Source organism: Macaca thibetana, chromosome 4 (genome assembly GCF_024542745.1).
Source record: "Macaca thibetana thibetana isolate TM-01 chromosome 4, ASM2454274v1, whole genome shotgun sequence".
In the NCBI taxonomy this organism is placed as follows: domain Eukaryota; kingdom Metazoa; phylum Chordata; class Mammalia; order Primates; family Cercopithecidae; genus Macaca; species Macaca thibetana.
Genome location: NC_065581.1, coordinates 146,797,773 through 146,812,570, shown reverse-complemented (window position 1 = coordinate 146,812,570; position 14,798 = coordinate 146,797,773). Strand labels below are relative to the sequence as shown.

The following is a 14,798-nucleotide window of genomic DNA, read 5'->3' as shown; positions in this document are numbered from 1 at the left end:
TTACTACGCTTGGTCCAAATTTTTTGTCTATACAAGGGAAAATCTCTAGTAAAATATGCATAGGTGCCAATACCATAACTGTTCAAACATCCTTATGACTAAATAGGCACAAAATTTCATCTTTTTAATGACTGCCACCTGAAGTTCAGAAACATCCTAGGGAAAAAAAGGATAAACAACTTCGTCAATAAAGAGGCTACTATTATTTCACTACTGTCTGGGAGATCCATCGTGGGCTTACAGGAATCCAATGGACACTGCCATTACGTGTAGAAGTGTTTATCCTCCACCCTTCCACCCTACCTTCCCCTAAGAAAAGGAACTCAAGGGGGCCATGGAAAGGGAAGGATTCTTCCCAGAAAGAAGACCAGACTGCTTTTTCTCCTCTGTCATAGTCCTTACAGAGTCAGGCAGCTTAGGGGTTGCAGGGGGTGGGTAGCAGAAATGTGATGTACTACAGAGGAAAGAGTCAAAGACTAGCAGTGGACATTACACATGGCATAAACCATCTGAGGGCATAATGGCTTCTCTTCATTCACAAAGGAAAATGCTTCAGAGTACTAGACTCCTATACTCTTGATGGTTTAGCAGAAAATCATGTAAACCAAGGAACAACACACACATAAGAACATGTGGCTGTCTCAATAATTATTCTGGACTAAGTCCTAGGAAGAGCAAACCTTCAATGCTACAAATTAACCTGGGGAGTGGGGAGCTGTGAGGATCAAATGAGATAAAATACTGTGAAAGCTACAGAATTCTGTAACATATAAATCTAAGGTTTTATTAGATCATGACTTTCAACCAAATTCCTCTTCTTAGCTGTAAAAATACTGTTCTTTCATGGTCAGTGTTTAGGAGTTGTGCTTGCAAATCACAATTTATCAGATGGCCTGGTCCTTATTAATGTTCTTCTCTTTATGTAAAACTTAGACTAAAAGAAAATCAGTGTTTCTATGATTTTAATCTTTTTTGCTTTTTAGAGTTGGGGTCTGGCCATGTTGCCCAGACTGGTCTCAAACTCCTAGACTTAGGCAATTCTCCTGCCTTGGCCTCCCAAATTGCTGGGATTACAGGCATGAGCTACAGTGCCTGGCCAGAAGTCAAGGTTTCAAAGAGGCTTTTAAGAAACAACTATGATGAAAGCTTTTAAAATAAAGAGAAAACTACTTGGAAGCTCCAAGAAGGTATTTAACAACTTTTTTCTGTAGTTTTCCAAGGAGGAAATTAGAAGGGAAGCAGTTATTTAATGATTACAACTTAGTTTGTCTAGTTTTCTTTATCTGAATTCGTCTTTCTACTCCAAAACTTAAAAGCACTATAAAGAGACCCCAAACAAAGTTAATCAAGAAGTAGGGCTTTCCAGGGTATATGCAAATTTTGCTTGTTAGTAGCCTTCTCTCTCTACTATGTACTAGAAAGAAGATTTAAAAACAAATTGTTCTCAACAGTGTGTCCCCAACCTCCCTACCCTACTCTGCATTGCTTTGAGGCTACGAAAAACACCTTGTTTAAACTAGAGGTTTGTCCAAGCAGAATCAAAAGCAGGAATCAGTATTTACTCCTTGAAATTTGCCCAATTATCTCTATCACACCTATTCTAGCTTGGAATAGTATACTCAGCTCCACTGGACAGCTCCAATTCTGTGTAAAGACACCAGCTGGAGAAACAACTGCCTGATTCTGTTTTCCTATAATGACAAACATTTGAAAACTAAAACGTGATAGTATTTGAAAAATCAGGTTTCCTATTTTTAATCACTTGAATGGATAAATCACAAATTTCTAATTCAATCACAATGATTCTTCTGTTTTGATTATGTGGTTTAAATACATAGTCAAAATGATAAGAACTGTGTCCAAAATAAGAATAAAAAAGGAACATGCGATATCTTAAAGGTTCTCCTATGAATGCAGCATGTTAGGGTTCTAGGTTTTGAGATCATACTCATATTTGTGAGGTTCCTGGACAAGTGATTGCCTTATCCTTTCATAGCCTATGTTCATTTATTCTATTTGTTTTTATTAGCAGTAGTAATGAATAGTAATTTTACACTTTTTACTCTAGGGAAAATTTGCAATTTTTAGTAGAATTAATTTATTTCAGAAAATTCTGATGATAAAAAATAGATGACAGGATTTATATCAGAAAATAAGTTTCCTTGTTAAAACAAGCTACAGAAAATTGTCTTAGAATAGAAACATTCCCAGATTAAGAAATGTTCACATTTACATGGTATCCCCGAGACCAACTGGGGGCTGTATACTATTTTTCTTTATATATGCTATCATCATAAAGTGCTTTCTATAAACTGATTAATGAGTAAGTCTTGACACATAATTTTTTCAAAAAAAATAAGTACATCTGATTTATAAACCTAAATACATCATCAGTCACCAAAACTTTATAAATGACTGTAGTTCCACCTTCTCATCATACAGATGAAGAAACTGAGGCCCAGAGAAATTAAGTGAAAAAATCATCCAGGTTCTAAATCTAAGAGAACAAAATCTAAGGCCTCATATGGCCAAGTTGACGCTCTTTCTATTATACCTATGCTAGTGTTTTTGTTTCTGTTTCCAAGTTTCTTTAGATTGAGTATGTTCTGCTTTATTGTTATGCCCATTTAACAAATGAAAAGAACAAGCTAGGTACAAGGTTTTCAGATTTTCATGTTAATTAGTCTCAAATGCTTTGTAAGTTTTGTTTACCAACAACACTTTTCAGGTTTGTAACATTTCTGCCTATTATCTTGCAGGAAAAAGGAAAAGCAAAACAATCTGTGGACACTTGTCATCTTGTTGCAAGTGTGGTACTGTACTCATAACATCCACTGGAGGGAAGCAAACACTAGATTTTGAGCCTTACCTGCATTGGTGTTTCACTTCCTTGTCGAAAGTCTTCAATTTGCTGCTGTTGCCAAGGAGCTAAACTGTAAGAATCCTCTGTATTTCTACCTTCCAAAGGATTTGTCCGCAGCTGCTCTGTAAGCCACATCTGAGTCCTTACAGAAGGCTGAATGGGAACTCCACCTACTGCCTGTTGACCAAGCATTAAATATTTTGGAGGTTCAAAAGCCTCTGAGCTTGTCATAATGGGCTTGCTTTCAGGTAAGGCACTATATGTCATGTCTACAGTCTGTCTCCTAAGAGTTGAGGAAGAGGCTCTAAAGTCCTCCTTGCTACAGCTCTCAAATTTATATTTGCAGTCCAGAGTTGATGACCGTTTTTTATTTACTTCCTTGTCCTCTAACTTAAGCATCTCCATACTATCATGTAAACAGCTAGGCCCAACTGTCCTCAGTTGTGATGTTAAAGCCTTAGCCCTCCCTATCTTCTCCAAACCATTCCTTGACTCTTCTCTGCATACAGTGCCACCCTGGCCACAGTTATCCGGGGCAGTGAGTTTGGATAAAGATGACCATTTCCGAAGTGGCCGGAAGTCCTTCATGTCTAGTGAAGAGTCCTGCTCCCCCCTACTGTGGTTTCCCAATGTTTGCATGAGGCTTGTACTCCATTTTGAGCCATCTGGTGTCAAGGATTCCCTAAGTTTGGAAATTGAAGCGCTGGAATTAGACGGCATCACATGGGCAGTAGGAAGAGTAATCAATGATTGACTAGGTTTAAAAGATAATGTGCCACTTGAAGTTGAATGATCTGGAAAGAAAAAAGATGGTCAAATTAGTTAAAATTAACAGACAAAAGAGAATGAGGTAAAATGCAAAATGCCAAAAGAAAAATCTGAATCTGGATTCATACCACAAGCTTTTCTCTCTTTTTTTTTTTTTTTTTTTTTTTTTTTTGAGACGGAGTTTTAGCTCGTCGCCTAGGCTGGAGTGCAGTGGCAAGATCTCAGCTCACTGCAACCTCCGCCTCCTGAGTTCAAGCGATTCTCCTGCCTCAGCCTCCCACGTAGCTGGGATTCCAGGCGCCCACCAGCACGTCCAGCTAATTTTTTGTATTTTTAGTAGAGATGGGGCTTTGCCATGTTGGGCAGGCTGGTCTCGAACTCCTGACCTAAGGTGATCTGCCCGCCTCAGCCTCCCAAAGTGCTGGGATTACAGGCATGAGTCACCGTGCCCAGCCCAGCACAAGCTTTTCAAAAAGATTTCCTCAAAATGAGTAAATTACTATTATCCTTTTACCTGAAACAAGTCAACATACTTTCAAATTGGATTTTCTAAATATGGATACATAATATACAGCCTTTTACCATCTACTGTACTTATAGGTGAAAAGTTATTTAAAATAGGTTTATATTTACCCTAATTAAAGTATTGTATCTTTAAAAGGAAAAATCCAACTCCTTACTGAGAGGTCTTATTCATAATCCAGCAATGAAGTCTCAGACACAACTTTGTCAGAAAAATGGTATTTTTCAGTGTCTTTCCTGAACTGTGAAAATCTATGCCAGATCTGAACACTTTAGAACCTCCCCAAACTCTAATTGAAATGAGAAATGAGTAAAGGTGTTCCTTCAATAATGGAAAATAGTCCCAAAGGGTTCACTTCCAGTATCATTTAATGGCATATATGTGTGTGTGTGTATACATATGTATGAATATGTATGTGTGTATATATATATTTATATTCACCCCAAGCTAGAACCTTAGAGTCTACTTTGATTCCTTTCTCTTTATATTTACTAAATCCCCAAGTTATATATTTTTACCTCCAAAATAGCTGAATTTCTATTACTTTAGGTGAGGCCCTCACATCACACTCTTCTATACAAATGAATAGTTTCAATAGACTAAATGAAAGGCTGAAAGATAAATAAGGGTTTAAATACTCAATATTCACCATCAAGTGCCATGTTATCATCATATATATCAAATTAAAACCAAAGACTATAATTCTGTAATCAAGGGATATCTAGAAAGGGGGTAGCAACTTAAATTAGTGTGTGGGGAGGAAGTGAGTGATGGAGACCTTTGCAATTTATTCTGTATCTCCCCACACTGATCAACTCTTATACCAGAAGATACTTATTACTTGTATTCTCTTATATTGTCTTATGGAAAAATTTATGTTGATAAAGTTGTAAGAAAATTCAGATTAAAACGAGCCAGGTAGACTAATTCAAAAAATAAAATTCCAGTGGGTCTTGGCACAGATTTTGTTAACCTGGACATGAAATGAGAAAAACATTACAAATGAAGGAATATGAGCAAAAGCATTGTAGGGGATATTTATCATATTCAAGACTGCCTATCAGCTTCTAAAGAAACTTCCTGCATTCAGGAAAATTCTCACATTACTGACTCCATCCCTCCCAAAATATATTTCAGACCTCAAAATCCAGTACACCCTGCAACTATGATGCAGACATTCAGAGGCAGCAGCACAAAATTGCGGTTTTGGAAGTAAGTCACATGATAAAATGGACTCAGTGTGGAGCTACCATTTTTGGGTGGTATAGGCAATAGCAGAGGCATCACCTTTCCACAACAGCAGTGATAGACGTGGCCCCACAGTGGCTGCAGAATCAAAATTTCTATCCCACTGGCAGCAGCAGGCAGCTTGGTGGCGGAAGACTGACAGTTCTCATATATGATTTGAGGCATATTATTTGGAAGCTTATCCTTAAGCCTGGTTCTCCAGCCTTCCTAAAAATTCCTTTAGGAAGCACCAAATATCCTTAAGTAAATTTCCTATGTGCTCAACCAGCCTGCAAACAACTTCTGCTAATTGAAAACACTAAATTATCCAATCATGAAGCCAAAAGAATGTGGCTGTATAAGAAGAAAAATAAATCCATGTATCTACAGTATGGAGTTAAAGTACCAAGGAAAGTTGTCAAGGTAACGGATAGGTAAAGGTGAAGCAGAATTATACACATCTTCAAATGCTCTGTAAGTAAAGAGCCTGGCCTTCATTCAGCATGAAACATGGTATCACTGAGTTTCCAAACAAGGGAGTGAATGATATGATCAAAATTGTACTTAAAATGACTGATTATTCTGACAGCAGAGTCGCCAATGGATTAAAGCAAAACAACTGGCAAACACAGTGATTAACAGACTATTCTGGTAATCAGGAGAACAAGAAAATAAAGGGGAATATGCTACTGAGGGTTGGTTCTAAATAGAAATAGGACATCCCCAAAAGTTTATGGAACATTTGTATTCACATATTATAGCATTATATATATCTTACATATATTTTTATTAATATTAGTAAGGGAGTACTTATACTAAAATAATCAGAGCCTCTAAAAGATATCTTAAAAAAATAAAAAATTAGTCTTGTATCAAGTTGCAGATAAAAATATAGAGCAAAGGTTAAGTAAAACAGTTTTGATTTCATAGAGTAAAATATAGGGCTGGGTGCAGTGGCTCACGCCTGTAATTCCAGCAATTTGGAAGGCCAAGGCAGGTGGATTACTTAGAGGTCAGGAGTTCAAGAACACCTTCACCAACAATAATGAAACTCCATCTCTACTAAAAATACAAAACTTAGCCAGGTGTGGTGGCGGGCACCTTAATCAAGCTACATAGGAGGTTGTGGCAAGAGAATGGCTTGAACCTGGAGGTTCAAGGTTCCTGGAGGCGGAGATTGCAGTAAGCAGAGATCATGCCACTGCACTGCAGCCTGGCTGACAAAGCTAGACTCTGTCTCAAAAAAAAAAAAAAAAGAAAAAGAAAAATATAGAGCCTTTTTAGATTCAAATTCTGGCTCTATCACTCAGTAGTTACGCGTGCTCAAACATGTTATTTAACAGTTACCTCCTCCATAGAATGGAGATGACAACAGTGAGAATTAAACCAAAACACATAAAATATATAGAAGAATTCCTAGCAGAAAGCAAAATGTTATTATTATGTCATTAAAAAGCTACAAGTAAATGTGAATTTCAATGTAACAAACCAAGGATAAATACCCATACATATAAAGAGCTCCAACAAATTAAAAACAACAACAACAAAATACCCTAGCAACTCAATTTTAAAATAGGCCAAAAAAAAAAAAAAATCAATAAGCAAATCAACAACAAACACAACTAGAGAATATATATTTTTTTAAAAATCCTCAAACTCACTAATAGTAAAGGTACATTCTCTATCATACTCAGAAAACTATTAAAGGCTGCAAATATACTACAGTGATGAGAACATAAACTTATAGTCTTTGGAAAAAGAGAAGCAATTTGTACATATCACTGTTTAAAATATGAATACACATACGTGAACACACATATGTAGATATGTAGAAATGTGCAGAGAAAAGATCCGAAAGAATACACACAAAACTTAATAAACAAAGGTAACCGCTACATAGTGGAAAGGGGGCAAAAGGAGAAAAATACTTCCACATTTTACTTTATACAATGTCTTATTTTAATTGTTTTCCAAGGAATATAACTTGACCATGTGGTCAAACTTCTGCACAGGTATTCTGTTGTTCTGTGACCTCGAAGAGTTTAAAATACTTCTAAAGTATGAATAATATAAATAGGTAATTTTCTCACTTTCCATGTCACAGCGGAATACTATAAGACCCAGTTTGGCTGCTTCTTCTATCCAATAATGTGCTACTTTCCAATCTGACTTTACTAACTCAGTACTTTCCAAATGCAAAGAAAAATCAGCAATGAATGAAAAATCAATTTCACATCAGACTAGTGTTTATTCCCTAAATCTGAAAGCAGTTGATATATGCTGTCCATAGACTATTATACTGAATATAGAATTTATTCCTTAAATTCCCTTATTACAAATTCTCAAATCTTAGCATTAAAAAAGTTGCCTGAGAGCTGATGCCCTACTCCAAGAGATTATGATCTAGTAAAGTAGAGAAGGGCCTAGGAAATACCACTTCTAAATAAGTGATTCTGCTGCTTCATTCACTATAACATCATTCCATATGGGTCTGATTCCAGTTCTGAAGTCTTTAAGCTTAAATATCCCAAGTTCAACCATAACCAGTATCTAAGTTCTAGTGTAAAATCTGATTAACTGTGACATTCAGAATTCATTACTGTCAAAACTAAGGATCGAAGTTTTGTCTACTGACATACATATGCACATAAACACACATGCACACATAACACATAAATGAAAAGAGAATACTTGAAAGAATTAAATATTTAGTATTTATAAGAGAATTAAACATAAGAATTAAAATTTTAAAATTAAATATTTAAGAATATATGAACAAAGAATTAAATATTTTCCCCCAGTATGAGTATCTAGGTGGGAAAGGGGTCATCATTATATCTTAGACAGAAACAAGTCCAGAAAATGTTAACTTTAACTATTTCAACACTTAAAAATGTTATTTTGCCCTAAGGAAACACAGTTAATTAGAGGTAGATACAATGCAATTCCTAATGTGCTTGATTAGGCTACCTAATTGTAGCCACAAATCCCAAATGCAAGTTATTACTACAGTATCTAGCCCACATCTAAGTTACAACAGTGATATCTGAAACCAACAGAAGGTAGTCCTTTTAAAAACTCAAGAATGTGGTTTATAGCATTGACAGTAGGCACAGATGAGCTAATGGTTTCAGACAGATTTAAGTTTTAAAGGCCAGAATATAAGAAAGGGACATTGCTATAACCTGATAATGCAAGTGAGTTATATTTAAGACAAAATATTTCTCAATTCCAGACAAAAACCCAATCTTCTGTTTCACTGTCATGTTATTCTCATCTGGTATTAAATGAAAACACTGACTATCTTCTCTTATATACAGATATGGTGTCTCTCTCGCTCTCTCTCTCTCTGCTCTATCCTTCTGGTAGTAATAAAGAATTAAATGCAAAAAAAGACCACCCCCTCCCACCCTCCAGATCTATATTATAGCAATAAATCATGAGTCTTCACAGTTTAAAAAATAATCAGTAAACTATACAACCCTGTATCAAAACATTGATTTAAAATAACATTTCATATACTTATCAGTCAACATAAAATATTGTAACAAATATTTTATTTTTTAAAAACTTTTTTATTTAACCACAAAGGCAATTTTGTTTTGTTTGAGACAGAGTTTCACTCTTGTTGCCCAGGAGGGAGTGCAAAGGCACGATCTCAGCTCACCACAACCTCTGCCTCTCAAGTTCAAGCGACTCTCCTGCCTCAGCCTCCTGAGTAGCTAGGATTACAGGCATGCACCATCACACCTGGTAACTTTGTGTTTTTAGTAGAGACGGGGTTTCTCCATGTTGGTCAGGCTGGTCTCGAACTCCCAACCTCATGTGATCTGCCCGCCTTGGCCTCCCAAAGTGCTGGGATTATAGGCGTGAGCCACCACTCCCAGTCCAGGCAATAATTTTTATACAACACAATGAGTTTTTTCTCTTCCTGCTAATGCCATAATCATACCATGTTACGTAGAAAAAAAAAAAGAAAACAAAAACATTTTATGTTACATGTAACCCATTCTTTAAAAAAAAAAAATGACCGTATTCCCAGCACTTTGGGAGGCCAAAGTTGCCAGGTCACGAGGTCAAGAGATCAAGACCATCCTGACCAACATCGTGAAACCCTGTCTCTACTTAAAAAAAAAAAAAAATTAGTGGGGTGTCCTGGTGGGCGCCTGTAGTCCCAGCTACTTGGGAGGCTGAGACAGGAGATTCACTTGAACCTGGGAGGCGGAGGTTGCAGTGAGCCGAGATCGTGCCATCGCACTCCAGTCTGGAGACAGAGCAAGACACTGTCTCAAATAAATAAATAAACATTTCAAAGTATTCTCCATATTTTTAGGTAAATATATTTTAATATTCTAAACCACACACTGCTAAGAACGGGGCTATATAAAGTAATTAGTCATCTGAAGAGTCTCCTAGGAATGTATTATGTACCAGGCATTATGCTATGTAGAAAAGACAATACAAATATATTAATCTCAATAAAAATATGAGGCCGGGCATGGTGGCTCATGCCTGTAATCCCAGCACTTTGGGAGGCCAAGGAGGGCGGATCACCTGAGGTCAGGAGTTAGAGACCAGACTGGCTAACATGGTAAAACACATTTCTATTAAAAATAAAAAAAAATTAGCCAGGCGTAGTGGCATGCGCCTGTAATCCCAGCTACTAGGGAGGCTGAGGCAGGAGAATCACTTGAACCCAGGAGGCAGAGGTTGCAGTGAGCCGAGATTGCGCCATTGCACTCCAGCCTGGGTAACAAGAGCGATACTCCGTCTCAAAAAAAAAAAAATACGAATTAGATCTTCTGCTAAGGGCTTACAATTTCACAGCTGCAGAGCAGGACTAAAGCTTATGAAGAAACTGCAAAACATCAGACAATGAGAAGTGGTGAACCATGGAGAAAGGGCAAACTATTCACAAAACAACTATCAACGACAGTCAACTTCTCAACAGCAATAATGGAATCCAGAACACAATGGACTAATATCTTCAAAGAGTTGAGTAAACAACTGACATCCAAAAATTGTTTTTGCAGGGAAACTAAACTGTCTTTCCCGATAGAAAAATATATTTTCAGCTAAGCAAAAACAGAATTTGCAGACTCACTGAAAGAACTGCTAAAGTTCCTTGAGTTTGTTTCAGAAAAAAGAATAATGAATTCTGAGTTGAAAAAAGGAAGAGCAAAGAGAGAAATGGTAAACTTGTGATTAAAAATCTAAAAAAACAGTAACAATAAAATCAGTATCCAACATGTGGGTAAAATAAAAAATATATATACTTAGCAACCATGACATATAACTCACAAAAGGGGTGGCTGGCATTCCAACATTTTATAGTCCTCATATTTACCAGAAGAGAATAAAGATTCTGATTACCATTATAGATAGTCAGTCAAATTATGGGTGTATATTATAAATCTCTACATTAGAAACCAGAAGCTACATAGAGATGGTGTGACTGGATAGTCACAGGCAAAAGAATAAAGTTAGACCCCTATTTCATAGTACCCATGAATATTAATTCAAATGAATCAATAGGCCTAAATGTAACAGCTAAAACTACAAAACTCTTAGAAGAAACTAAATAAAATACATAGAAGAAATCTTCATGACCTTGAGTTAGGCAATAGTTTCTTAGGTACAACACCAAAAGCCCAAGAAACAAAAGAAAATAAAGTTGAACTTCATCAAAATTTAAAAATTTTTTGTTGCAAATAATATCATCAAGAAAGATAAAAGACAACTCACATAACTGGGAGAAAATTGTAGCAAATCCTGTATCTGATAGGGACTTTTATATAATATTACACAAAGAACCCTTAAACTCTGTAATAGAAACACAAACGACCCAATTTTAAAATGGGCATAAATTATGAGTAGACATTTATCCACAGAAGATATACAAATGGCCTTATTTACAAAGCACATGAAAAGAGGCTCAACATCATTTGTCATCAGAGAAATGCAAATCAAAGCCACAATGATAGTAAAGTGCCTTATTAAAACACACACACACACACACACACACACACACACACACAATGAGATACCCCCTCATATCCATTAGGACGACTAGACTCAAAATGACAGATAAATGTTGGCAAGGATGTGGAGAAACTGGAATCCTCATATGCTCCTGGTAGGAATGTAAAATGGTGCAGCCCCTTAGGAAACAATCTGGTAGTTCCTCAGAAAGTTAAACACAGAGTTACCATATGACCCAGCAATTCCACTCCTAGGTGTATACCCAAGAGAAATGTAAACATATGTTCGCACAAAAACATATACAAGAATATTCATAGAGGCACTATTTTTAAGAACAAAAAGGTAGAAATAATCCAAATTTCCATCAACCAATGAGCAGATAAGTAAAATGTGGGATTACCCATACAATGGTATATTATTTTGCAATAAAATGAAGTCCTGATACATGCTACGGTTCACACCTGTAATCCCAGCACTTTGAGAGGCCAAGGCAGGCAGATCACATGAGGTTGAGAGTTCGAGACCAGCCTGACCAACATGGAGAAACCTCGGAGAACCGCTTGAACCCAGTGGCAGAGGTTGTAGAGAGCCCAGATAGCGCCATTGCACTCCAGCCTGGGCAACAAAAGTGAAACTCCATCTCAAAAGAAAAAAAAAAAAAAACGAAAACGTTATGCTGTGTGAAAGAAGTTGGTAACAAAGGACCACATAATAGATTATTCCATTTATGTGAAATAACTACAATAAAGAAATCTATAGAGACAGAAAGATTAGTGGTTGCTTAGGTCTGGGAGTAGAGGATGGGGAGTAGCAGCTAACGGGTTTCTTTTAGGGGCAGGATGAAAATGTTCTAAACTCAAATCATGGTAATGGTGGCATAATTCTGAAAACACATTGAAAAACATAAAATTGTATACTTTAAATGGGCGAACTATATGGTATGTTAATTGTATCACAATAAAGCTAACTTTTTAAAAGATAGTGTATAACTTCTAATAGACGAAAGAAATGGCATAAAGAAGAGTCAACCAAAAGAAGGCAAGATAGAAAAAACTTGAGAAAGGCAGAATAGAAAACGTACAATATGGTGATAAATACATGAACAAAATGCATGAAAATATAACAATCATCACAGTAAGTGAAAGGCCATTCAAAAGACAAGCATTGCCCAAATATTTTTAATCCAGCTAAATGTACACAAGAGGCACAACTAAAATAATTAAATCCTATTTTGGTATTATGGTATCTGCATAGAGTCTAATTATAAGAAATAATCACACAAAAATAATTGTCAAGAACATTAAGAGAACTATACCTCAGGTATCTGTGTCATGAAAAGCATGCTTTCCTGTGCTTTTATTTGTTATATCTCGATAATGAGACACTTTTATTTGTTTCCATATAGGCAAGTGATTGACCTATTCTTTCAGCAACTGTACATAACAGCAATAGTATGCAATTCTGTGTAAATCTTAGTTCTCATTTTATGATCTAACCACAATTACAAATAACCTTGTTTTCTTCACTATTTTATATTTTCATATTTGTATCTTCAGAAGCTATTTCAAATCTTCAGACAGAAAAAAAATTACTTATTTAAAATAATTATAGGAATATACCAAGTCCTTTTTGTACACTGTCTCTTAGCAACCATTAATAACAAACCAAGAAATTTATTCTTATATGCTTTTATAAAGCAAGATGAAAAGCTGGTGTTAAGGACAATAAGTTCTTCTTCAAAGCTCCCTTGGTCTCTTGCTCTGTACGCAGCCCTTCCTGCTCCATCTGTAATAAGCTCATGTTCCTCAGCTTAATCTGTAACTAACAAACCTCTTACTCTGTAAACAACTCTTTGTCGGCCCAGACATGTCCAAACATTCCTTGAACTTGTTCTGTAGGCAATTCTTCCCACCTCAGCAACAGTCTCTGCCTCCCTTCCTCTCTTAGCAAATTGCACGCTCACCATAGTTAGAAAGTTTAAGTCTTAGCCAATCAGGTTAGATTGTTTGGTCCAACCCCAGCCAATGGGGAAAGGACACAGAAACAGGAACTGCCTTAGGGATAAAAACCCTTCTCTCCTTTGTTCCATGTGCTCTTGTGATCATTACTGAGGCAGGCACCACCCTTCTGCAGAAGTAAATTGCCTTGCTAAGAAATCGTTTTGCCTGAGAGATGGTTCTTCTTTGCAGCACCGAGCTGAAGAAGAAGAACCCGTCCGGGATACCATTCTCCTATAGGGAAGGGTCTCCAGTCACCTCTCATGAGAAGCGTCCTGCTGCCTCACTGCAGTGGCCTCAGGAGTAGGGAATCGGAACCCACCTGGCATGAAGAATAAACCCAGACTCTCAGCAACACAAGAAGAAAAAGCCTATAGTACAGATACCACGGTGACGAGGTAACTCTGTGCACAGACCAAGGTAAGAAAAGCCGGGGGGCAGGCAGCAAAGTACTTCCTTGGTGTTGAGGACATCCTGGAGGTTGAAAGTGTGTGAATGAGACACACAATTAAGTGCGAAGCGAGTGTGGAGTCCGGATCCATGGTTCTGTGGTCACCTAATATGGCTTAGGGTAGCTTTTCTGTCGAGGGTTTATACTGACCTAAATTCCTACGAGGGAAGTGGCCAGAGGAGGAAGCGAAAGCAAAGGCGTGCAAGAAACCTCCAACTGGTGGGGCGGGGGTGAGCCTCCAGGGAAAAGGTGCAAGAAATCTCTAGTAAAGAGAGGTTGAGCCCCACACACACTCAGGAAACTCGGGTTGAGCCCCTAGAGAAAGGGTGCAAGAAATTTCTATTAGGAGAGGTTGAGCTCCACTGACTCAGGAAGACTCAGGAAGCACCTAAAACTTCCAGGATGGGAAATACCACAGACAAGGCAGGGAATAAAAAGGAAAAGACAGACAATATAATTCCTTCTGATAGTTCTCTAGGTCTCATGTTAAAATATTGAAGAGATAATGAAAGCACCAAACATAAAAAGAAGCAACAAATAATAAAATATTTTTGCTTTATTTAAACCAAAGAACCTATTCTCAAGCCTTCAGTTTTCTGGCCAAGGTTTGAGTCCAGTGAGGACTGGACTTCTCAACTTTTAATAGAATATGTCAATGACAATAGTCCTGTTTGACAGAAACTACTTACCCTTTAGATCACCTTCCCCTGCCAAACACTTCTAACTTCCCTCCCCTTCAAGCAAATGCAAAAAAAGTTAGGAGCTGAAGAAAACCCAGAAGGAAAGTGGGTATTACCAGATGGAAGGGAAATGTTGTCTAAACCTCTTGAGAGAAATATTGTCTCAGCTTCATCAAGGAACTCATTGGGGTCCTCAAGCTGTATGTGATGCAGTCCTTAGAGTCTATGGGTGCATAGGAATACACACCTTCGCTAGGTAAGTAGTGGACAGTTGCACGGTGTGCAGAAAAACTAATCAATGAACCCT

At 37.2% G+C, this 14,798-nt stretch overlaps 1 protein-coding gene across 12 annotated transcripts in view; it reads right to left on the bottom strand.

Annotated features, from left to right (window-relative positions):
* The window catches only part of CEP85L (centrosomal protein 85 like), a 239,010-nt gene that overhangs the window by 96,482 nt on the left and 127,730 nt on the right, over nt 1–14,798 (bottom strand). For all 12 annotated transcript variants that reach the window (XM_050786400.1, XM_050786407.1, XM_050786402.1 and 9 more), the window contains one exon: nt 2,870–3,657. In XM_050786400.1, the coding sequence (XP_050642357.1) occupies nt 2,870–3,657 (788 nt within the window). The remainder of the gene's footprint in view (nt 1–2,869; nt 3,658–14,798) is intronic.